Source organism: Natrix helvetica (assembly GCF_964273705.1).
Source record: "Natrix helvetica genome assembly, chromosome: 1".
NCBI lineage: Eukaryota > Metazoa > Chordata > Lepidosauria > Squamata > Natricidae > Natrix > Natrix helvetica.
The window spans coordinates 21,953,050-21,978,161 of NC_138548.1; the positions used below are offsets into that span (position 1 = coordinate 21,953,050).

The following is a 25,112-nucleotide window of genomic DNA, read 5'->3' on the forward strand; positions in this document are numbered from 1 at the left end:
TCAGAAAACAACTCACTTTGCTAAAATGGGCTAGTGTTTATTGGGAGATGTAGGATGAAACAGCAACTCGATAACATTACAATTTTCTGTCTTCCAATCTTAATTGTTTAAAAAGAAAACTAAAATAGAAATCCCTTAAAATTCAGAAACCAAGACTACTTTTGTTAAGTCCTCGAGGCTACGATGCCATTGACTATCATTGCCGGCTCCTGATTGGTTAAGACGCGAGCAGCCAGCTGGCGGGACAATGCAGCCATTCTATTGGTTCAGCGTCTGACAGCTCTGGTATAAAAAGGGCTGTCAGCTGTCAAATGCTGCTGTTTGCCAGTTCGAGGTTTGCCTTACATTTTGCCTTGTTAAGCGGTTAATAAAGGTTGTGTTAGCTTCAACCTGCCTGCCTCGTTCTCCCTACAGAATACTGGCAATGAGGATGGGATTAGGACTGAGGTAAAGGAAAAGCGAAGTCACTAATAAGAACTGCCTCAAGTCACAGGCGACAAGACGTCGCTCCAAGGCTAATTCCTCAGTTCCGTCCTTCTAAGGATGGCTAGTCTACCGGCATTCACGGCATTCAGCCCGGCCACTGAAACATGGGACGCCTACCTCGAGCGGTTCGAGTGCTTCCTGGAGACAAATGACTTCACTGTTTCGTCCAGTGGCTGTAAAATATATTTTCTCAGCGCATGTGGCCACGAGATGTTTGGAACATCTAGGGCTTTAGCAGCTCCTCAATCCGTCCATTCAATGCCTTGGGAGACTCTTGGAGAAACTTAAAAGTCATTACTCTCCAACTCCCTTGTGCATAGCCAGACGTTATGCTTTTAGGCAGAGAACCCAGAGAGAAGGGGAATCTGAGTGACTACATGGTTTCCCTCAGAACTGCGGCCCTGCACTGTGACTTTCCTGTACTGGTTGATGCCCTGTTAGAACAGCTGATCTGTGGTATCAAAGACTTCAGCGATTTTGCTGGCATGAAAAGAGCTGAGCCTTCAGGTAGCTGTGGATGAAGCCATGGCATATGAAATGTCGGACAAATCCACTGCAGAAATTCAGAGATTTCTGCCACCGGCCACCCATGCCAGCAGGGGCCATGCTGTCCATCACGAAGAAAACGATGAAGAAGACTTCTCTGACGAGGAAGAAGAGATTAGCCACCTCAAACTTGCCACCAGAAAAAAATGGACTCAGGCTGATTTTTTACCTCAGGCAAGCTGCCTGAGTTGTGGCGGGAACCATGCAAAGTCAGGTTCAAAGTCGCAATATGCCATTGGTGTGACAGGAAAGGACATTTAGCCAAGGTCTGCAGAGCGGCCATGCCAATCTCTGACCCATCTCCGGAGCGCGCCTTGTCTAAACAATTCGTAAAAAGACTTCCCAAACACCGCGAAGACTGCTTTGCCATCGCAGGTGATGAGCAGTACCCTGAATGGGCTATCAGACATGCTTCCCTGACCAACCCTACCCATAAGATATACCTGACCATACGCATAGAGGGAGAGCCCTGCAAGATGGAAGTGGACACTGGCTCTTCCAAATCTCTGGTCTCTTGGGCTACTATCAAACGGATAGTGCCCAGCCTAACCAAAGATCAACTCAGACAGTGCCCACTTCGCCTCAGAGACTATCAAGGGTAGCCAATACCCATTGTGGGTTGCGGCACATTCACCATAGCCAGCAATAACTTCCTGGGGCCTCTTCCCCTCATCATTGTAGATGGCCATCTGCCCAGCCTCCTGGGACTTGACTGGTTCTTCGCATTGGGGCTCAACGTCTCCGGCATCCACTCCGTTGTTCCAGATTCCTTCGCCGCGCTGGCCAGTGAGTTTGCGGACATATTTGACAACAGGCTTGGTAAATATAGTGGGACCCCCATTTCTTTTAACTTGGACCCCCAGGTGGCGCCAATACATCTAAAACCCAGGAAACTGCCTTTTGCTCTTTGGCCCAAGATAGATTTAGAGCTAGATAAATTAATAACACAAGGAGTGCTCAAAGCAGTAGACCACTCCCCTTGGGAGACCCACATAGTAATACCTATTAAGCAGGATGGTAGTATTAGAATTTGCGGGGATTTTAAATGCACAATTAATAAAGGGTTGCAAGCCAACCCTTACCCAGTGCCAGTGGTTCAAGATCTGCTCCATTCCTTAGGCCAGGGAAATATTTTTGCCAAGTTAGACTTGGCACAAGCATACCAGCAGCTCCCGGTAGACGAAGCCACTGCCATGGCTCAAACCATCGTAACGCACCGGGGATCTTTCAAATGTAAATGCTTGCAATTTGGGGTCAGTGTAGCCCCGGATATTTTCCAGAGCCTAATGGAGCGGATGCTCCAGGGGCTGCCAGGGGTGGTACCCTATTTTGATGACGTGCTTATCTCCACTTTGGATCAAGCTGAGCTGTCGATAAATTAAGAGCAGTCCTGACCCGTTTCCGCCAAGCGGGACTGAAGCTCAAACAAGAAAAATGTAGGATTGGGGTTCCCAGTGTAGAATTTTTGGGGTATCTAATTGATTCCAAAGGCATCCACCCTACTCCATCCAAGGTAGAGGCAATTAAGAAAGCCTCCACACCCTCTTCTGAGCTGCAAGCCTTTCTGGGGCTGTTTAATTTTTACTCCATTTTTTACCCCATAAGGTGTCTTTGGCAGAGCCTCTTCATAGGCTCCTGGACTCCAAGACGCCCTGGCATTGGGGGTCTAAGGAAGCCCAAGCTTTTAGGGCGGTTAAGGATGTCCTTACATCTAAATCTTTATTAGTGAAATACAGTGATCGCCTCCCATTAACTTTGGCATGCGATGCATCACCTTATGGCATTGGAAGCGTTCTGAGTCACATCCTACCTAATGGCTCAGAAGCCCCAATTGCCTATTATTCGTGCACGCTCTCAGCAGCTGAAACAAATTACAGTCAGCTGGATAAGGAGGCCCTAGCTGCTGTAGCAGGGGTAAAGCAGTTTCACGATTACGTTTATGGTTGTTTTTTTCACTTAGTGACTGACCATAAACCCCTCTTGGGTCTTCTGGCGGGGGATCGCCAGACTCCTCAGATTTTGTCTCCAAGAATGTCCAGAAGGACAGTCTTTCTAGCGGCATATAATTATCAGCTGCAATATAGACCAGGAAAAAACGTGGGGCACGCTGAAAAAACCTCAGTCGCTGCCAGTGCCTGTTTTGGACCCTACTCCTGCAGTTTCGGTCCTCTTAATTGAAGAGTTGGCCATGCCAGTATCCGCCCGGGATATTGCCAGGCTCTCTGCCACAGACTCCATACTGGCCCAAGTTTTGGACTGGATGCGCAGGGGGTGGCCACAGGGGCCAGTAAATCCTGAGTTTCACCCCTATTATATAAAGCAGCATGAGCTGTCTGTCCTTAACGGGTGCCTGTTATGGGGGAATAGGGTGGTAGCTCTCCCAAAACTTAGGTCGCCAATTTTAAGTTGCCTGCACACTGCTCACCCGGGCATTGTGCGCATGAAGACTTTGGGCCAAAGCTACGTGTGGTGGCCAAAGATTGACCAGGAAATAGAAAGCTGGGTAGCCACCTGCTGGCAGTCCCAGCAATCGAGACCGGCTCCCCCTTCTGTGCCCATCAGGAAATGGGACATGCTCCGGGCTCCATGGGCATGAGTCCATTTGGACTTCGCTGGCCTGTTCTTAGGGCAGAACTTCTTGGTCCTCGTAGATGCTTATTCAAAGTGGGTGGAGCTGGCATTCATGCCCTCCACCACTTCAGAGGCCATAATTAGGATGCTGGGGAGGCTATTCGCGACCCATGGGTTGCCCAACGTGGTTGTGACTGACAATGGGCCCCAATTCACATCGGCACCCAGATGTTTTTAGGCCAGCATGGCCCCGACGGCCCCCTTCCACCCAGCCGGAAATGGCCTGGCAGAACGAACCATCCGGTAGGTTAAGGATGCATTGGGCCACCTGGGGCCAGGGAGTTGGCACGACAAACTGTCCCAATACCTCCTGGCACAGCATACAACCCCGTGCCCAATCACCAAGCAAAGTCTTGCAGAACGACTTATGGGTCGTTGGCTCCGGGCAACCCTGGACCGACTACACCCCAGTTATGCAGCAGAGAAAAGCCCCCTCGCAGGTGACTCCACACGGGCCTTTAATGTGGGAGACCCAGTCTACGCCCAAAACTATGGGGTCAAACCAAGGTGGCTTCCTGGACAAATCACGCAACTAACTGGACCCTACTCTTATAGGGTCCAGCTCAATGATGGGCAAATGTGGTGCCGACACATCAACCAGCTCAGACGGCGAGCCACCAGCGCAGCAGACCAGCACCCAGTGCAGGCCAAATCCTGCCCCGGGGAACTAATATCGACAGAGGCTGCTCCAGTGCAAACAGAGTCGCACGCAACATCCCCCACCAATGTGTTCATGTCACCAGGCATACCAGAGAATCCGTTCAGTCCCACGGCGGTCAAGTTTCCCGCCGACTCTGCTGTGCAGTCTCCAGATGTTCAACGGACTCTCCACCAGCTTCTCCTCCTTTGGCCACTGCCCCTGAACTGACGATCGGGGCGGAGCCGACGCCGGCCGGCGTACTTGGCTGACTACGCATGTGCTAACTGGGAGGAGAGGGGTGTTAAATCCTCGAGGCTACAACGCCATTGACTATCATTGCCGGCTCCTGATTGGTTAAGACGCAAGCAGCCAGCTGGCGGGAGAATGCAGCCATTCCATTGATTCAGCGTCTGACAGCTCTGGTATAAAAAGGGCTGTCAGCTGTCAAATGCTGCTGTTTGCCGGTTCGAGGTTTGCCTTACATTTTGCCTTGCTAAGCTGTTAATAAAGGTCGTGTTAGCTTCAACCTGCCTTGCTTCAGTTCCTGCCTACCTCGTTCTCCATACAGAACAACTTTATTAAAATCTATGATTATGTGACATCAAGTTAGTGTTGACTTTTAATGAATACTCAGTTCAATATTCTTGCGGATGATCCATCCCCAAATTTTTCTCTCTTCAGCACTTCCATCAGTGCATCCAATTACATGACTATAATTGAAGTCATACACCTTGCTGCTAGTTGTTTTATTTTTCCTTCCATTATTCCCAGAATTATAGACTGCAAGACAGGGCTGTGTCCAACAAATAATTTCAACCTTGTACCATATTTGTGCCTTGGGTAAAAACTTCAGATCGATTTGTTCTGTGGTTCATCTATCTGGTTTCTTGACTATTCATGGCATTGTTAGGCTCTTGTCCATCATCAAAGTTCAAAAGTGTCAATACTTTTTCTGTGCTGCTTCTTCAAACTCCAACTTTTGTTTCTGTAAATGTTATAGGGAAGACTACCACATGCTCAATTGTGATCTGTATAGGAACACATCACAGTCTCTGTGTATCTTCTCTCGGGCTTTCATTGTTGCCAAGTGCTAGTCTGTGGAATGTTTCTTTGCTGCTGTTTCCTTTAATGTTGCCACAGTAGTAGATCCAAAAAGGCAGAAGCTATCCACCACTTCAGTATCTTGTTAATTCTGTGGCTTATTTAGGTCATCTTTATAATTGACCTTAATCCATTTTTTTCCATTTTGCTGCTTGACTTTGAGCTTACAGATCCCAGGCGTTTTCATTTATCTGATTAGTATCAGCATAATGCAAGCTCTTTCAATTTTAAAATTATGCACATCATTTTTCCATCCAAGCTTCAGTGTCTTGATTCATATTCTAGACCAGTGATGGTGAACGTTTTTCTGCTCGGGTGCCAAAAGGGCACACACACACGTGCCCACATCCATAATGCAATGCCCACCCCTCCACGCATGCATGAACCCCCTCCCCACACTCCTCTCACACATGTGGCCAGCCTCACTAAAGCCTCCGGACATCCGGTAGGCCACTTGGGCCGTTTTTTGCCCTCCCCAGGCTTCAGGAGGTTTTCATGAAGCCCGGGGAGGGCGAAAATGGCTTTCCCCGCCCTCTGGAAGGCCAAAAATCAGCTGCCCAGTCCGCACATGCAGATGGAACTGACAGGGCAATGCCTCTCACGTGCTCTCAGATATGGCTCTGCATGCCACCTGTGCCATAGGTTCGCCATCACGGTTCTAGACTTATGTTGGATAAATAGAGCAAACAGCCACTCTCAATCCTTTCCTGCCCTGGAGTCAGTCAGTTTTCAAAAGTTCCCTCCAAATTATCATTTCTGGGTAGTTTGTATATATGTTTTATCTAAGATATTCTGGGATTTCTATTTTCATCACAACACTGAACACTATTAAAAGCCTTTCCATAAACCAGGAAGCTGATATTGACCTTTTTTTTTTGGTGTTCTTTGGTGTTCTTAATTATTCAACATGCACCAGCAATTATGTATCTTATCCTTTTTTTCTAAACCAGTCTGACTGGCATTTTCCTTTCCATGTAATGTTTTAACCTGGATTGGGTGATCCTAAGCATTATTTTGCTTATATAGAGGGTGGATTTGATTTAAATCAAGTCAATTTAAATCACTAGTAAAAAGGCTTGATTTAAATCAACTTGATTTAAATCATCATTTTTAAAGAGCAACTGTCATCTCTGTCCTGCAGCAGCTCACCGACAGTGTTCATATTGCAGAATATACAGCCTCAGGCTACATAACTAAGCTCCATTTTGTGCTAAATAAACTACATTAATGTATCTTAAATAGAAAACTATCTTTAGATTTTTACTCCAAAAGCATTAAAATAAATTTGATAAAATAAAAAAAATCCAATTTAAATTAAAAATCCATTTTTTGATTTCTTTTAAAAAATCAATTTTATCCACCCTGCTTATATGAGATATTTCATGATAGTTTGCCTATTCTGTTAAGGTTTTTTTTTTTTAATTTTTCATTTGGTATTGGTATGTGTATTGAACTCTTACAAACAATTGGCCATGCTGTTATTCCCCAGATTTTCTGGGATAGTTTGGTTAGAATTTTTACAATTCTTTTATTGTTTGCCATGTTTATGTAGTCTATCCGTTCTTATAGCCTTGACTGGCGTGTCGATCTGATTTCATCTTCTAATACTAGTTTGTTGAAAGTATGGAGAGCTTCCTAAAAGTATGGAATGTGTTCTAAGACGTCTTGAATAATGATATTTCTACGGTACAAAGTTTCAGTAATTTATTCCACCTTTGTTTCATTTTCTTGGAATCGGTTACTACCTCTCCAAACTGTATCAGTTCAAGGTTGCAACATTCTAAGTTGAGAGAACTTTTGGAACTCTCCAGATGAGTTTACAGATATTGTTGCAATACTACTTACTGTGTCTTCCAAAAGCTCTTTGAAATTACATTCGTTTTGGAGATCTTCCTTCCTGAATCTTTCTTGGCTTTGGCTCTTTTGATTTCCATACCTGTTCTGACACCCAGTTTGCTTTCTTTCGTGTTCCTTTATCTTTGGAAGTCTTTTTTCAAATTCAACCTTTCCAACTTGACCCCCCCCCCGCCCCCCCTAAGATTCCTCTGGTATCTGTCAATGTGAAATTCAGGACTTCAAAATGATTTCGTTTCAAAGAATGTGAAAGTGCCACTTTTTAGTGGCATTAGTGTATGTTCCACCAATAGTTCCCAATGTGCCTAATAGATCTAAATTCCTGCTAACTCTGCTACTATTTCCAATGCACAGAATTCCCTCATTTTACCAGACTTTTGTTCATTGATTTTCCCATGCATGTGCACATAGGTGTATACAAACCAGCCTCCAGATGAAATACATTTACATTTGATGAAGCTTTATCTGAACGGAGTGTACACAACAGGACATAGTTAAGCTCTCTGCAAAAGTGCAAATACTAACATGAGTTGGCTAGCAGCAGTGAACAATGTCCATGAAAGTTCATGTAATATTACTGATTCTACTCCAAATTGTTAATATGTGATCAAAATAGGTGGCATTATCTTATTTCTTGACTGAATTGGGCAGTCACTGACACAATTAGTTAGCCAGGACTTAAAACAAGAACATATAAAAGTATATTTTTAAAGATCAAAGATGCCACTTAGAAACACTAGTTTCCACCTGTAATACAGAAAATTTAGAATTTAAACGCTTGGATTTAAAAATATAGAAGCATTCAGAGTCACAATCCTTTATACACACTTGTTGCTAAAGTTTGTATTTTATACTTCCACTGCTGTTCCTCAACTTTTGTGTGATGCAAGTGTTGATGAAACCAATTTTGGTGTGACATAGGTGTTGATGGAAACCATGTCATTCCCAACACAGTCCCTAACTCTGGCCACTTTTCTTTGGGAAAATGACTTTCATAAAAACCAGGCCTGTCACTGAGTGGAGGCAGCAACTTTGGGAGGAGCCGCTTGCAAAACAGTCTTCTGACTCCTTTCTGCAGACATGTGCTCCAGTCGTTCTGTGTAGAAGCCATTGAAGTCCAGTCTAGAAAAGAAAGGGTAGGGTTTACATGGGTAGACCATGGGAAGAACCGAAATAAGAGTTGTGCTAGACCAAAAGTCCAACTAGCCCAGCTTCTACTTCCCCACTGCCACATCAGATTATGAGAGGTTGCAAATAGGATGTGAAGAGCAAAAGCCCTTCCCCAACAACAGAAAGGGAAAGCCATATGGAGTCTGATCCTGAAGTGAGTATATGCACACCACCAGCATAGCCACTGATAACTCTAGCGCTCTCTAGAGTTTTATACACTCAATAGAGATTGCTGAGGAAGAGATTTTTTTTTTCCCCCTGGGAGAAAAATCTCTGCTTACCTGTAGATGATATTGATCATGCTGTGCTCACAGTCATTGGTACTGTAAATGCTCAGTTTGTCCAGGAGGTCCAGCAGATGTGCAGAGAAATTGCTGTCAAACTTGTTTATTGTTGCCTCAAAGCCAGAGCTTACATGCAAAGAATCTGCCTGCTCTGCTAAAAACTGAAAAAGCAAAATGCAGGAAATGAAGCATAATTTGTAACCCAAAGACTGAAACTGAAAGGGGAAGGCTCCTGCAATCCTATATTCTTTCATGTACATTTCATAGCAAATTGATTTCTTAGAACATCAAAGGACATGCAGTAAATGCGCTCTAAGAACTTGTAAATTCTACTGAGATTTGTATGATTGTACAGAATTAAGAGATAAGGTTCTGTATTTTCCCACATGGTATTTTTTCAAACACCATTTAGCCATAAACTATTGTCTATTCACTTAATAGATTCATTTCACAACTAGAACTATTCATTAGTGGAATGTTAGGGTTCTAAATACCATGCAGAAATAAATCATTGTCCAAGGCAGAATCTTCCTTAAAGTTCCCATTTATTCATAACAGGCATGTTAGCACGGCTATGGAAAAATTCCAACTCTGAATTACATCCTGAAATTCCACCCAGTTGAAAGTTCATGATCTATCCCCACACCCACAAACCCATCACATGTTCCAATCATCATTTTCCACGCTGGCATCTACACCCCTCTGGTTCCGGTCAGGTGTCGAGGTGCGGAGACAAAAGATGACCTTGGCTTCTATAAAAGAATGTCAACAATCCATTCTACAATCCTACTCCTTTCTATTCCCCCCTCCCAACTACTACACTACTAAAACACATAGGAAATTATAAGAAAGTGTGGCAGGCCAAAGATCCTAAAAAGAACATAACTACAGGCCTGACATGGAATGGATTACCTCCAAAAATTATGGATGCTCCAGCATTAGAGGTTTTTAAGAGATTGGACAACCATTTACCGTATTTTTCAGAGTATAAGACGCACTAAGGTTTTGAAGAGGCAAATTTTTAAAAAAGTTAGGTAGGTAGAGGGATAGAGAGGGAGAGAAAGAGAGAGAAATGCAGTAGGTAGGTAGGGAGAGAGTAGTTAGGTAGGTAGGTAGGTAGGTAGATAAAGGGATAGAGAGAGAGAGAAATAGAGAGACAGAGAAATACAGTAGGTAGGGGGAGAGAGTGTGTGTAGGTAGGTAGAGGGATAGAGGGAGAAATAGAAACATATATATATAGAGAGAAATACAGTAGATAGGTAGGGAGAGAGAGAGAGAGAAAGTAGGTAGGTTGGTAGGTAAAGGGATAGAGAGAAATACAGTAGGTAGGTAAGTAGGTGTTTCCAGGTGTATTTATCCATGTGCTGGAGAAGGAAATCGCTGACTATCTGCAGCACCTAAGACTTTGTTTCTGCTGGCACAGCACTTGATCAATATAATTCTCATCAATCAGTTAAAGAGCTTTCCAAAAGGGAAAAAAAAGGTTTTGCACTCTGCAAACCTCCCAAAAACTGGCTTTTTTTTAAAAAAAAGGCATGAATAGCCTTGGGGGGGGGGTGGCTTGCAGAGTGCTCCTGGGGGATGGTGGCAAAAATAAGCAAAAAACTGCCTGTTTTTCGCGAAAACAGGCCCGTTTTTGTTAAATAAATTGCATGCATAGCCTTCTGGAGGCTTATAGAGTGCTGCTGGGGGTAGTGGTAAAAAACGGCTAGTTTTTTGCTCATTTCTGCCCTCCCCAGGAACTCTCTGAAAGCCTCCATAAGGTTTTGCACAGCCATTTTGGGGCAGGGGACAGGGTGTCAGGGGCAAAAAATGCTGTTTTCGATGTATAAGACACACCCAGATTTTCAGCCTCTTTTTTGAGGAAAAAAGGTGCGTCTTATACTCCGAAAAATATGGCATCTGAAATGGCATAGGATTTCCTGTTTGACCAGGGGGTTGGACCAGAAGACCTCCAAGGTCCCTTCCAACTGTTATTCACATAAACCAAAATGAAACATACACATTGTGTTTAGCTGACTAAACCATTTGGGTGACTTGACTTAGTGATTCTGATACAGCACAAAAATGCAATAGCTTAACATTTTCAAGTGCTGTGTTAGAGTAAGAGAGAAAGTGGGAAGAGCCTGGGACCCACAACGTACCTTATTAGCAAGCTGCTTCCGTGTGGATTCCTCTACTCTTTCCTGTTTAGTAGGTGGGCCTCTCATAGTCCCATGCTCTACAGTGAGGCGGTCCATTTCATTATCTAGCTTCATGCTGTGGGAAAACCTCTGACAAGCAGAAAATAAAGCAAATAAAGCAGAAAATAAAGCAAAATGCATATGTTATTAGGATTCTGCACACTTTTTCATATTCTAGAGCAGGGGTCTCAAACTTTTTAAACGGGGGGGCCAATTCATGGTCCCTCAGACTGTTGGGGTGCAGGATTGGCTGGGTGGGCGTGGCCAGGTGGTCATGTGATTGGGTGGTCATGGCCAGGTCATGTGATAGGTGGGCGTGAACAATGTACATAAATTTTAATTTGTTTTGCTCCTGGGGATGTTTTATTTGCTTTTGGTTGCCTTTTCTTTTTACTAGATTGTTTTTTCAGTTGTTTAGGAGTTTAGTGGTTTACTTCAGGAAACTCAGTTTTGCAGCAATTCTTTTCATCCCCAATGAGCTTGAGAAATCTCTCTGTCTCTCTCTCTGTGTGTCTCTTTCTCTCTCTCTCCCTCTCTGTCTCTCTCTATCTATCTATCTTCTGGAGGCAGGGGAGGTGAAAAACAAGCCATTTTTGCCCTTTTTTTGGTCGCCTGGGCATCTGTGCACCTTGTTTTTCACCCTTCCACCTCCAAAAGCATCCCACAGGCCAAAATTGTTGGTCTTACCTTTCAGTTCTAGCCTGCGGGGCTCGCGAAGGGTGAGTGAGGCAATGTGGGTAGGACAGCCTTGTGGCTTTCGTGGGCAGCCTAATGGCTTTGGTGAGCTACATGCGGCCCGCGGGCTGTAGTTTGAGGACCCATGTTCTAGAGCAGTGATGGCGAACCTGTGGCACGCGGAACCATTTGTCAGGGCACGTGAGGCGCTGCCCTGTCAGCTGGCCAGCATGTATGCGTGTGCTGGCCAGCTGAGTTCACCTTTTTAAAAGCCATTTTTTGCCCTCCCCAGGCTCCAGAGGCTTTATAGGAGCGAAAAGAGCCTCCCCCGCCCTCCCAGAGGGCCTCCGGAGGCGTCAGGGAAGCCTCCGGACAGTCCCTGAAGCCTTCGGAGCGCTTAAAACGACCCTCCGAGCAAACCGGAAGTCACTTCCGGTTTGCTCGGAGGATCCTTTTGAGCGCTCCGAAGGCTTCAGGGAAGCCTCCGGACGGTCCCTGAAGCCTCCGGAGGGCCTCCCGGGGGGCGGGGGAGGCTCTTTTCGCCCTCCCCAGGCTCCTATGAAGCCTCTGGAGCCTGGGGAGGGTGAAAAAAGCATGTAAAAATGGGGGGGGGTCGCGCATTGTGTGCGCATGCGCACTGGGAGGGTCACGCATTGCATTATGGGTGCGGCACGCCCGCACACGACCCCCCTGCGCTCCCCCCACTTGTGGCACGTGAGCCAAAAAAGGTTCGCCATCGCTGTTCTAGAGGATGTGAGAGCATGAACTTAGTGCCTATTGCATACTGCCTATCTTTAAAGCAGTGTTGCTTTAAACACTGTATTTAAGACACAGCAAGGGACAATTTCCTAAACTTAATTTGCAGTATTGTGATGTGATTGGGTGGTACACATCTACCCTCCCAGATTTCTTGGCCAGGAGCAGCCATGAAACTAAAAATTTTACTTGATTTTTTTTCTTTTGTTATAAACTGCCAAGAATTGGTACAACTGCAGCAATTGACTAAATAAAAAGCTGCATCTTTTTTCCAGACAACTGTGTAACCCTGGGAAAAGGAATACTTAGGTACTACAGACAGGTGCTTTAAAATACTTCCAACAGGTGCTAAGGCTCATGTTCGGAAGCATACATATATCGCCTGTGAGGTCTGACATAATTCAGCAGGTGGCCCTTCTCAACAAATCTAGAAGACTTACAGCTATCTGGGTCCTACCTGCATGCAATTGGTGAACATGACACACACAGACATCAGCTTGGAAAAAATCTTCAGTAACTCTGGATTGGTAAGCATGCAATCCTTCAAGCAATTATCCAAGAAGCTTGTGTGGTGGCTCAAGACGTCATCAATATTGGAGGCCTATTGAAGGAGATATAATAACATCAACAAGCCCTTCTTCTAGCAATCACAGAAGAGGTTAGAAGTCACCTAGTGTAATTTTGTTTGATGCAGAACAGAATCCAATTAGTTTATCTCACACAAGTGATGGCCAACCTCAATTCAAATATTTCTCTTCAAATAGCCTTCTGGTCCTCACGGCTTGGAGGAATTTTTTCTCTAATGTTTAGCTAATACTGGCTTTCGTACAACTTCCAGCTATCAGTTCTAGCTATGTTTTCTTCAGGAACATAAAACAAGTTTGCTCAAAACCCTCAATTTACTCAACACTCAATGTGTAACTGGTTTTCAAGGTTCATGTAATCAACTACAAACCAAGTGAGCTGGAGACTGAATACAATCAAGTAAGCAACACTGACATTAATCAAAAGAGCATGTTGTGTGAATGTTACTTTGTTTTTACTGGCCTGACTAGAACATGTTGTGTGTACCTAGCAGCAATGATATTGTCTGGAAACATCCATACTCCCAAAGATCAACCACAGTAAGGAAACCAGTAAGAAAGCTAGATTAGCAATAGCTAATAAAAAAGGATGGTAACTGCTCAAGGTAGGATTGGTAATCTTTGCTCTGCCTGGATAGCTACGTAGATTTCAGGAGCATCTGTGGTTTGGAGAATTGTTAAGATTTGTTCTAACAAAGAACGCTTATCCAATTGAAAAGAATGCTTATCCAATTGTTCAGTTGCCATAGGTTACCAAAAATTTCATCCAGGAAGCCTGCTCAATATAGAACACGTTCTGCAGACTTAGAAGAGCTCTAGTGGTGTGACACCTCCACCCCCCAAACAACTCCTTTACAGATTTGCTAAATAGGCAGAATAGATGGCAGAAACCAACTGGCTCCTATAGTTTTGATTCAGCAGTGCAATGAACTCTTTAGTTATTCCAGCTAATATATTTTGATCTAGACTAACCAACTTCAGATTCTTCTCCAAAATATGCCATGTGGGTTCCATCACTTCAAACATCATATAGTACTGGATATTCTGCACGAAATTGAGCATCCGCTGACGCAGAGTAAAAGCACCCGCAAACCTAAAAAGAGAGGAGCCGTGAGCCCAAGGAAGAGTTCATGAACTAGGGTTGATGAAGCTATAAGGGGACAACACACTCAAAGAGAGATTGTCAGGGTAGGAAGTGTAAGTTTGCCACCAAGAGGTAACATGCCTCTGAATTTGGAGAGGCTGTTGTTTTATTTGCAGGAACCAGAATATAGAATCAATGCTTGTTGTAGGTTTCAATTTTAGAATTCACAAATCTAAACAACAGCCAATTCACTTTCAGGGTTATATGATGCTTCAAGTAAGCCTTCAATTATAGATAATGAATCACGTAAGTTGGTATAAGGGCAAAGAGTGAATACTCTCACGAACTGTTCATAGGACTTAATGCAGGGGTGTCAAACTCGATTTCATTGAGGGCCGCATTAGGGTTGTGTTTGACCTTGGAGGGCCAGGTTGGGCATGGCCAGCTTGACGGCACTCGTCTTGGGGGCACCTGAGGCGGCCCGAGCGCTCTACCAGCGAAAACAGGCTCCCAAACTCTGTTTTGGCTGTGACAGCCTCCTGCAACCCTCTCCCAGTGAAAATGGAGCTTGAGAGAGCCGCACACAGCCCTTCCAAGGTCCGGTTTCGCTTGGAGAAACCGCAGACCAGTCCTTCACTGTTTCCAGGGTGGCCCCATGGGCCAGATATAAGCCCCCAGGCCGTGAGTTTAACACCCCTGGTTTAATGTGTCATGTAAACACAGCCTCAGAGTAGTTACTGCTATGCTTTGGAAGCAGATGGGTTGGAGTCCATGACCTTGTTAACTGGTGCCGAGAACGAAATGGCAGAAATCCAGAAAAGTCACTCCCATCACTGAAGTTAATACTGAAGTACTGACAGCTTCACTAATTGCAAAACAGTTTTCTATGAAGCAGCTGCAGCTTCAAATTTACTTACTTTTCAAACATACTTGATGTTTAGCTTTTGATCAAAACATTTCACTGGAAGATGAAATGGGGAGGGGTGAAAGCTGGAAACCATTAACGTAAATGAGATCTCTACCTGCCTTTCAATTTCTTTTTACTTCTTTTACTTTTAGAATGGCAAAAACCATTTATTCAGAAAGCCCTGATTCCTCCCTGTATCTCCATAACTGGAGGCTAAGAATTTCCAGGTTGGGAAGCATTCCTTGGCAGGGTATTACTAGATGTCAGAGATGGAAGGCTGTTTGCATAAATAGTTGAGCAACTATTTCTAGTCCATTGAACACTGAAGGATCATTTACCATTTTGATGAATGTAGGGAACACTGCTTAGCTGTTTTGCTGCTGATCCAGACATTGCACAGCTGCCGCTCCACGTGTTTACAATAAAACATGTGTCTGAAGAGCATCTGATACCGTGTTAAGGCTTTTCTACAAGTCAAACACAAAGATAGCAGCGTATAGAAATGAAATCTTTGACTGTTTCTGAATTACAAGCAAATGCTAAGCAAGCATTAAATTTTCTCAGAAGGAAATTTATCTAGGCATAAGGTAATTTTATTTTGCTAGTCGTGATTAGGAGACTGGAAGCTAAAACATATGAAGAACGGTTGCAGGAACTGGGTATGTCTAGTTTAATAGAAAGAAGGACTAGGGGAGACATGATAGCAGTCTTCCAATATCTCAGGGGTTGCCACAAAGAAGAGGGAGTCAAACTATTCTCCAAGGCACCTGAGGGTAGAACAAGAAGCAATGGGTGGAAACTAATCAAGGAGAGAAGCAACTTAGAACTGAGGAGAAACTTCCTGACAGTTAGAACAATTAATCAGTGGAACAGCTTGCCTCCAGAAGTTGTGAATGCCCCAACACTGGAAGTCTTTAAGAAGATGTTGGATAGCCATTTGTCTGAAACAGTATAGGGTTTCCTGCCTAGGCAGGGGGTTGGACTAGAAGACCTCCAAGGTCCCTTCCAACTCTACTATTGTATTGTATTGTATTGTATCTTACTTTAGGGGGCGGTGCTTATCTCCATTACAAAGCTGTTGAGTGCTGTCCAAAGATTTTTCCATGGTCATGTGGCCAGCATGACATCACATCATAGCACAGAGCATGTGGCAAAACATGGATCGCTGTTACCTTCCCACCAAAGTGGTACCCATTTACCTACTCGCATTTGTATGCTTTCAAATTGCTAGGTTGGTAGAAGCTGGGGTAAGTAATGTGAGCTCACCTTGTTGGGTGGTGCTCAGATCTGGAACATGGCAGTTGGCTTTCCAGCTGACAAGCCAGCATCTTAACCATTGAGCCATCACACTGCCCATCCAGGCATGGACAGTTTTTAGTCCATCCTAAACACTTCCTATATTGGGACCCCAGATTATTAAACTATCAATGATCAAATCACTGCAAAAATATACTGACGGCAATGTATAAATGATGTGGTTCTTCACGGCATAAATTCCTCTCCTTGGCTTACCTGTTGATGATGAGAGACAATGGCCACTTCACAATGTAATCAAAAGAAAATGCTTCCAGGCCACTGAGTGTGAGCTCCGTTGGATCAGCATTGATTATGGCCTTCTCCTGCTTTGTCTCAATGGCCAGAACTCGCAGGAGCTGTGTTATAAGATCATGTGGCATCAAGTCAATCTTGAAAGAAACCAAAAGAGCAACGAGGTTAGCTTAAAGCTGAAGTAAGAATCTGACAATGTGATATTGGAGAGGAAAAAAATTTTTTTGTTAATTATATGACATTTTTAATTAGGTTGGATAATGCAACTTGGGCAAAAAAGGCATTTCTTCTACCCGCAAAATATAGTCTTTTGCTTAGATGCTTCTATAATTATATACATAATTATATATTTAATATAATATATAATTATATAAGTATTTAATAATTATGGAATTATTAACTGACAAATGAGAGTTGGACAGCATATAAATGTATACTAACAATGATAATCAACATGACCCTTTGCTCTAAAAAGGCTTTCAGCTGCACTTCCTCTTGGCTTATATGGCAAATCCTGTGACTTAAGTAACTCTTGAGTTGTTAATAGTGTATCTGCTGTTATGGTTGCATCAGGATTTTTTTTTTGTCCTGAAAGTTTTATATTACTGACTTGATAAAGGCAGAGACAGTTAACTATCTAGACCTCCCAGTTTTTATCTGTGGATCTGACATCTGTCCTTATTTTCTGTCTTTATAACATCTTGTTTTCATTTCAGGTTGCAAAGAGTCGTTTACCTTTAAATCATCTTTAAATGGGTCAGTGTTAGCTGTGCTCATACGTAATGCTAATTCCAGAAGAGCTTCCAATCTAGTCGGAATGATATCATCTACTGGTTTTTTCAACTCCTCTTCTGTCAAATCCATGAAATGGACATAAAAGTCACCTTGGTCCATGAGAAAGTAGTGTTTGATGGACCTGCTCAACAAAAAAAGGGGCCATATTTTCTACAAGGAGAAAAGTTAACAAAAGCCAGCATGTCTCTTAGGCAACGGAAGGTAAAAACAGCACTTTCTGAATATAACAAATGAAGCAAACCTTAAGCGGGCCACAAGCTCTTTTTCATCCATCAAGAAATCAAGCAAGACTTTGCTGGCATAATTATAAGCCTTCTCTATCTGTTCCACATATTCACGCTCCTTCAAGGTATAAACAACCTCCTTTGCCACTGGGCAAGTAACATCATGGCCACATTCCCGGACCACATTTAAGTACTTCCCTGAAGGAAGAAAGGAATAACTCAGACGGGTATAGATTGAATAAAAACTTTACATCAAGCGAAACTTAATTGTGATAGAATGAAAAGAAGTGAATACACACATGGTGTACCACAGATACATTTAAAAACATGTAATTATTTCTAAGGGAGAGAGTTTGATATAGTGGTTAAAGGATCAAATCAAAAACTGGGAGACTTGAGTTTTAGTCCAGCCTTAGGCATGAAATCAAGAGAATGACCTTGGGTCCCTCTCTCTTAGCCCTAAAAGGCAGGCAATCAAAAGCCACTGCCAAAAACCTGCCAAGAAAACTGCAGGGATTTGTCAAGGCCAGCAAGATTCCATCCATATGGCTTTCTTGGGCTCCGTGAACAACCATTGCTTTTTCATGATAAAAAAAGAACCGTTCAGTCCGAATTACCAAAGGAGGCACAAGTTTCATATTTTTAGGTGCTTAACAGTATTGTTTTTCAGGAGCCTCTGCTCTCTTTCCTGTTCACTGAAATCTAAATGCTTACCTGTGCTGAGTATTTTATCAGCAACCTTTTGCAGGAAGGAGGGAATCTGTTGCTGGACAATGGTGTATCTTTGATCCCAGTACTTATCATTATAGTCCTCCTGGATCTTTTCCTTTTGGAGTTCATGTTCCTCCACCATGAATTCACTATAAAATTAAAAGAAATGAATGTTTGGGAGTGATGAAGAGCAGCGGCAGGGAAGAGGGGGCGGATAGAAGAGTGAAAGAGGAAATCAGAATACAAAGGTGGAAAAGGATTTTTGTTTTTTCCATGTGTTAGATATACTCTGGTTACTCTGGCAGCACTAACACACCACTTCAATCAGCGCAAGGAATTTTACCTCATCTCCCAAAAATAGCACAAATGATACCCAGGAAAAAAAAAAGAGCACGATTCCTCAGGGTACCTATAAGGATCGTTGATAATTCCTCTGTAGATCCACTTCTCCAATATCTCAAAGTATGGAACACTGGAAGCTTTGGTTAAATAGAGGCACAGCTCCTGAGCTTGGCTGTCCCCTGTGTAATTGAATGTTTTGTCGTGGAGTAGGCTGAGGGTTGAACCTCCCATGCATTCCCCCTTGTCTATCGAAGTAGCTGAAAAAAAGAAGAGATGCAATTTTAAAAACTTCACTATGAAAAAAATGCAGTTACCATGAAAGATCTTTCATCTGCTGAAAGAATCTGCTTTCTGAGCACACAGAATTTTTTGCACGAAGTCCACTAGAAGAAATATTCAACAATAACACTACTAATCCACTAAACATGATACTTTCACGAACAACCAATTTCGTTGCATTTAAGTACAATGACAATAAGGATTATACTTAACTTTCAAAAAAGACTGAGCTTAGTTAGCTGCATGGTGAAAAACATTAAATACAGCTCTTAAATGCCTCAATGTAATGTTAAACGTCTTTGAATTTTACCAGCAGAATAAATGACAATCAAACTGACACCATCGAAATACATGTATAGGTTGTCCTTGATTTACGACTAATTGTCCAACGACTGTTTAAAGTTATGGCAGATTCCCCTAGACTACTTATGACCTGTTTCTGCAGTTATGATGGCCACATACTCCCACGGCTCAATAAAGGTCGTAAGTCAAGGATTATCTGTAAAAGTGGTTGTTGAGCTATAAGTGATCAGCTCTAATTGAGCATGCTTCATGGTGATACTGAATTCTTTATATATGTACTCATCTGTAAGTTTCAAAAGCCTCTTCTTTTCAGTTCAATAGTTTTCAGGGTGATTTAAATTATAATAACCAAAATTATAATAAGAATGATAGCCTCAAGCCAGCTTACAAAAGAGTACAAATGCACAATCTCATAAACAAGCAGTTTTAACCCCCTGGCTGAAGTATGGCATCAAAGCATGATTCCTTCCAGTTCTGAAGTTTCAGGCCTTTAGGAGACCTACGTATGCTGGTATTGTTTTAGAGCACCAGGAATGTAGTTAGTAAAAATAGTAATTGAATTAGGATTTACAGTAAACAACTGAAGAAGAGAAATGCAGGCAGAAAAGATTCCACTTGATTCACTAAAAAAACTGCCGACCCTACTTACGTTGATAAATGTTGAAAGATGGTTTAACAGAAAATATTTCCCACCATCCCAATATATCAAAGAAAGAAGAATTCCTCACCAAGAGAAGCCAAGATTTCCATGGTCCTCATTGTGGGCTGAATATAAAACCAAAGCTTCTGCAGTGAAAGGAGTCCTTGGCGCTGGAGATGTTCCAGTTGGGTTATCAGGATCATGTACTCTTTAACGAGGGTCCTCATTGCTGCTGCCAATGCATGATTTACCTGCCCATATTCAAAGGAAGATTTCTCTTCTACAAACCTGCAATAATCCAAGCCTTTTGTCAATTTGAAACAAGAGCCTGACTTTCTAGAGTAGTTGTAAGAAGCATGTAAGTTTTAAGGAAATTGCTAGTACCTGGATATTATGGAGTAACTTGCAGCGACAGGGAGGATTCTAGTGACCAATTCCTTAACGGACATATCTAGATTGGGATCCACTAGAAAAGTACGAGTATCTCTACCAACAAGTGGTTGTGCTGTAATGTATCTGCCATCCACACCTATCAAAACATACAGCAGGTCTTCTACAACTGCAGACTCTTGGGCTGCCAATGGTAATGTACCTGATGAGGAAATAAAAAATACATGATATTTTGGAGAAGGGAAAAACAAACAAACAACTTTCAGGCTTCTGGAGGATAAAGTTTTTATATTAAAGGTATCCAAGTAAAAATACAAAATAATCTTCCCTGATTTGTTGAACAGAATAATATACACGAATTAATTAACAACTCTAACTTTATATCCCGGTTCCTTTGCGGTAACTAGCAGGAACTGGATGTTTTTAACATACAGGCTGAATGTTTAAGTGCTAATGAAAGGCTCCAGCCAAACAATGGATTGGTGTGGAGCTTCATGATTAGATGGTCTCTTACAATCAACCACTTTTACTCACCTATTGGCACAGTTGTATCTGTACTTAAACTAGAGCCAGAGAGAAAGTCTCCAATAAGAGCTGGTCTCTCATACACCCAGGAAGGGAATGATGGGATAGGCTGGCCAGAATTTTTCTTGTTCTGCTTTTCTCGGAGTGCCTTTCGTACAAGTTCAAGAGGCTGCCAAAGAAAAATGAGACACGAGCATTCTGTGAGTAAAATGCCTGCCAAACTAATATAAAGAAGCCTTTTTGCCACAAAAAGATGAGACAAATTGGTTCTGTCACAGCAGAATGAAATATTTTTAGCAACTGATTTACTGCATGGCCAAAAAAAAGTGTTATCTATCTTTACTTGAGCAGACAAAACATTTCTTAATCCTCTACCCCACACAACCAGTTAATTTCATCCAATCTGTATTACCTTCACATTCCACAATGAGTTCAAAAGTTGTAAATATAACTTTGCTTAGTCCAGTCTAAGCATCCACAACCACAGTATAGGACATCAGAAAATGACTAATGTGCCAGGCTAGTTTATATGGGAAGAATCATTCCTCAAGCCATTCAAGTCTGGCATGTAGCAATTCAGGGCTTTAAAAATCAACATCAAGATATTGAACTGGGCTCAGAAATGACTTAGTGACCAGGACAGTTAACAGAGTACTAGATAAGTAAGCAACTTGTAAGAAACAACATTTCAGTGTTATTTTGAGTAACTAAAATTGCCAAGGGATAGCCTACGCAGAACATATTGCAGTATCCGCCCAATAATTTACTACAGTATATTTTCCCTGTGATTCCTTATAATTTTGATAAATGTATATTGAATAAACCCGACTTTGTTTCTTGACAGGGAATATGTTCTTTATTCACGATTTACTTATTCATTATGTTTCTATTACAAAGATAGGTTTTAGCAATTATTTTATTTGTGATCTCCTACATCACCTTCCAACATCAAAACTATTCCACTAGATGTTTTTGTCAATAACAAGTTGACTTTCAAATAGCATTCCACAACTTTCTTAGAGAGAAGCATCTATTAGCAAAAGTGAAAAATTTTAAATCTGGGAAGAAACTTTTGAGTTTCTGTTTTTCTCTCCAAAATAATGAACGTATTTTTTAAAAAAGAGAGAAAAGTTTTACCCCTCCAATGGTTTTAATCTTTCTAAAGGTTTTCTAGTAAGAGGTAAATCACAACTGCTTACTAGAAAAATAATTTTCACTCTCTACTCCTCAATAAATGTGGAATCATAAAAGAATATGCAAGGCCTTTTGGATTATATGGCTTACATACAGCAAACAAATAAAGGAAGAACATCAAAGACCTGCTGTGAGCTGGAACTAGTTGTCACAGTGCCCAGCTGTTTCCGTAACTCCTCCAGTTCTTGAACAGTCATTTTGGAAGATGTTGAGGGGACAGAGAAAGTGAGGCTGCTGCTACCACTGTTACTGGCTGCTGCACTTGCTGCAAGTTCTGCCCTTTCCTTTGCATTCTGTTGCAAGTATTGTAATGTCTAAAAATGGCCGAAAAACACAATTCAGAAATAATGAAGGCTTCAGTCTTTCACATGTACAATTTCCTGATTATTTGCTGAACTTACTATACCTCCAGCTACCAACATATGTAGGCATCTACTTGCATTTCTCACAATTCCCTGAAACCTATTATGGAATTTGGGTATGTATGGCAACATGAATTTGTTCTCTTACCCAGATGTTCTCGATTCTAGCTTTATGGCGAGTGCAAATTAACAACTTCACTCAGCTTCTGAGGCATCCTTGAGTAAGATGTTTACTTTAATTTTTAGAACGGTATTTATTCCCTTTGTGCAGAAGATCCCCTATATCATTTAAATGGGTTCCAATGATAGGGAAGCACATTTTGGTTGGACATCAGAAAAAAATTCTGTACACTGTAAGCTTGAGAATGCAAGAGATTTCCCTATTTCCTTATTTTATACTCCTTTCTTGATCCCACTGCATAACTATGGTTGGTCTTGACTCCTTTAATGCTTGGTCTCCTATTCTTACCAACACAACTACCAGTAACTAAGAATTGAAATTGTTTTTATATGGGCTTCTAAAGTAAACCTTTTACCTCTTTGTCTTCTGTAAGCTTGGACAGCAAATACACAAGTGAGTCAAGATGTCTTGTATTCTTCGATTTTAGTTCATCATATTTGTTTAAGAAATCTTCTGGAGTCCGTGAAAACTCTGCAATTTTAACCTAGGAAATACATGTTATTGTTATTATTTACTTTTAAAATTTTAATTAATTTATACAGCTGCCCAATTTGAGCAATGTGACTTTGGGTGGTGTACAAAAACAACCAAAATAAAAAAAACCCAATAATAGTATTGTTCTTATGTATTAAAAGAGAAAAAAAAACTACACAAATATATATCTGTAAACTTCCAGAGTGCTTTTCTACTTAACAAAGCCTTTCCTCTGGCATGAAGCAGAATGGCTGGACAGCTGAACTATGGTCCTGTGGTTGCAGGGGAAAAAGCTGCTATAGATTTTCCCTCTCTGATTTTTATTATATATTCATATCCACCAGACTATTCCTCTTTGGGGTAAGCAACTTTATGCAAAGAAAAGAAATGAGATAGTCAAAAAGTTAAAGACCTACGATAAAGAAACCAACATCACTTACCACATCTCCCCATGTTTTTTTTATCTTGGTGAAAACATCCTTGCTATCATCAGTTCTGTAAATTATTTTGATTCCTAGCCTGAGCAGGGGATTGAATTTGATGGGCTGAATGATGCCACATAACTCTACAAATTTGGATTTACCTGGCTCACTCTGGGATAAAATGTGGTCAGGAAGGCCAGCAAATATGAACACAACTTCATATTTTGAAAACCAGCCAGGTATGAATGAATAAACCTGATAAATCTGGAGGTGGCTGCTAGATTGATGGCAGACTCCATCTCTACTCCCTCTTGCTCGCTGTTCTCCACCCATCCATCTTTTTGGTTATCATATTACTCATACCTTTGTGTTCCTTTATAATTATTTATTTTATTGTTCTATTATTTTACTTCTGTTTATACTCCCCTTTTCTTCTTTTTTATTATTGTAAGCCATCCAGAGTAGCCTCCATGGTGAAGAGGCGACAAATACATTTAACAAATAAAATTAGACTAAACAAATAAACCTGCAGTATATTTCCCCACCCTTAGCTCCGCCTTTCTGGAAGCAGAGTGGGAGAGGAACCCCTTATGAGTCAGTGGGACCCAGAAGGGCTTTATGGCTGGCTTTTATTTATTTATTTATTTTGTAAAACATGGACGAAATAACAGTTATAAGCATAGACATGGACATGAGCACAGGAAATGGGTACGAATATATGAGGATAGTAGGACAGGGACAGTAGGCACAATGGTGCGCTTATGCATGCCTCCTTTACGGACCTCTTAGGAATGGGGTGAGGTCAATGGTAGACAGTTTAAGGTTAAAGTTTAAGGTTAAATGCTGGGCCAGTCAACCCTTTTAAAATGGATTGCAAAACCAGTTGGACCCTTAAATATTATTATTATTGTGGAGGAATAGCCGGGTGGACCTTTGCAGCCATCAGTGATCATTTTTTATTATTTTTTATTTTAATACAAGTAATCACAAGTATACCATTACATCTTAACCAACACTATTTTGTATTATCCAATATTATATCGTCCTCTTACAATCAACCCACAGCAACTATCATTTGCTTTTCTATTTTCCATACACCATACTATACATTGTATAGATGGTTATTCAACCTCCTCTCCCTCTCTCCTCCTCCCTCCCTCCTTCCTTCCCTCTACCATCCTTCTCTACTTCCCATTCCTCTCTCCTTCTCCATCAGTGATCATTGTGCGGCGTTTATTTCAAGATATCTCATTCCCTCGTGTACAAAAATAGGTTGACTCAACCTTTCATCCTTACGAGGTGGCTAAAATGAGGACCTAGATTGTTGGGGGCAATAGGCTGACTGTAAACCGCTTAAAGAGGGCTGTAAAAGCACTGCGAAGCGGTATGTAAGTGTAAGTGCTATTATTTAAAAAAAGGCCTTTTGCTATCAAATTAGATATTCCCAGGCAGGAAAAGACTCTGCTGGTCCCCGTTTACCCCCAGCCCCGATTGAACCCCCCCCCCTCCTTCTCTCCCGGCCGGTCCACCTTGGCTCCGAGGGCTGAGGCGGTGGTGGTGAGATAAGGGGCGCGGTTCTTCTGGAGCAGGTCGATGTAGACCTCCGCCCCTTCTCCGCCGCCCCGCACTCGCAGCAGGCTCAGGAGCTCGTTCACGTCGTGATGAATCCGAAACTCGCTCATAATGAACGAGGAAGCGGCCTTCGGGGCTTCACCGGGGCAGCCAACCCACAACAACCCTGCAAGGGAGGGCCATACCGTTAACAAGGCGCCAAAGAGGCTCCACCTTTACTAGGCCCTCCCCTCCCGTCTCCCAGCAACC

At 42.3% G+C, this 25,112-nt stretch overlaps 1 protein-coding gene and 2 long non-coding RNA genes across 5 annotated transcripts in view; 1 reads left to right on the top strand and 2 right to left on the bottom strand.

The window, feature by feature from the left end:
- Nucleotides 1–25,112, top strand: part of LOC309383025 — a 904,876-nt gene that overhangs the window by 83,074 nt on the left and 796,690 nt on the right. The gene's annotated exons all lie outside the window — the stretch shown is intronic.
- On the bottom strand, nt 17–2,571 carry LOC309383944. Its single transcript, XR_014173949.1, has 2 exons — nt 2,370–2,571; nt 17–2,330 (listed from the first exon to the last, which is right to left on the bottom strand). It is a non-coding gene; the product is annotated as an uncharacterized lncRNA (long non-coding RNA).
- Nucleotides 7,698–25,101, bottom strand: TUBGCP2 (tubulin gamma complex component 2). Of its 2 annotated transcripts, XM_081935099.1 has the most exons (17): nt 24,821–25,100; nt 22,751–22,879; nt 21,978–22,166; nt 20,668–20,827; nt 20,128–20,335; nt 19,832–20,031; nt 18,589–18,778; nt 18,183–18,328; nt 17,486–17,666; nt 17,185–17,365; nt 16,414–16,586; nt 15,240–15,368; nt 13,883–14,003; nt 12,784–12,927; nt 10,857–10,985; nt 8,710–8,873; nt 7,698–8,380 (listed from the first exon to the last, which is right to left on the bottom strand). In XM_081935099.1, the coding sequence occupies exons 1-17, from the start codon at nt 24,971–24,973 to the stop codon at nt 8,269–8,271; spliced, it is 2,709 nt and encodes a 902-aa protein (XP_081791225.1). In that variant the 5' UTR covers nt 24,974–25,100; the 3' UTR covers nt 7,698–8,268. The 2 variants fall into 2 exon arrangements, with proteins under 2 accessions (XP_081791225.1, XP_081791226.1); XM_081935100.1 differs by lacking the exons at nt 7,698–8,380; nt 8,710–8,873 and adding an exon at nt 9,303–9,464 and having other exon boundaries at nt 24,821–25,101.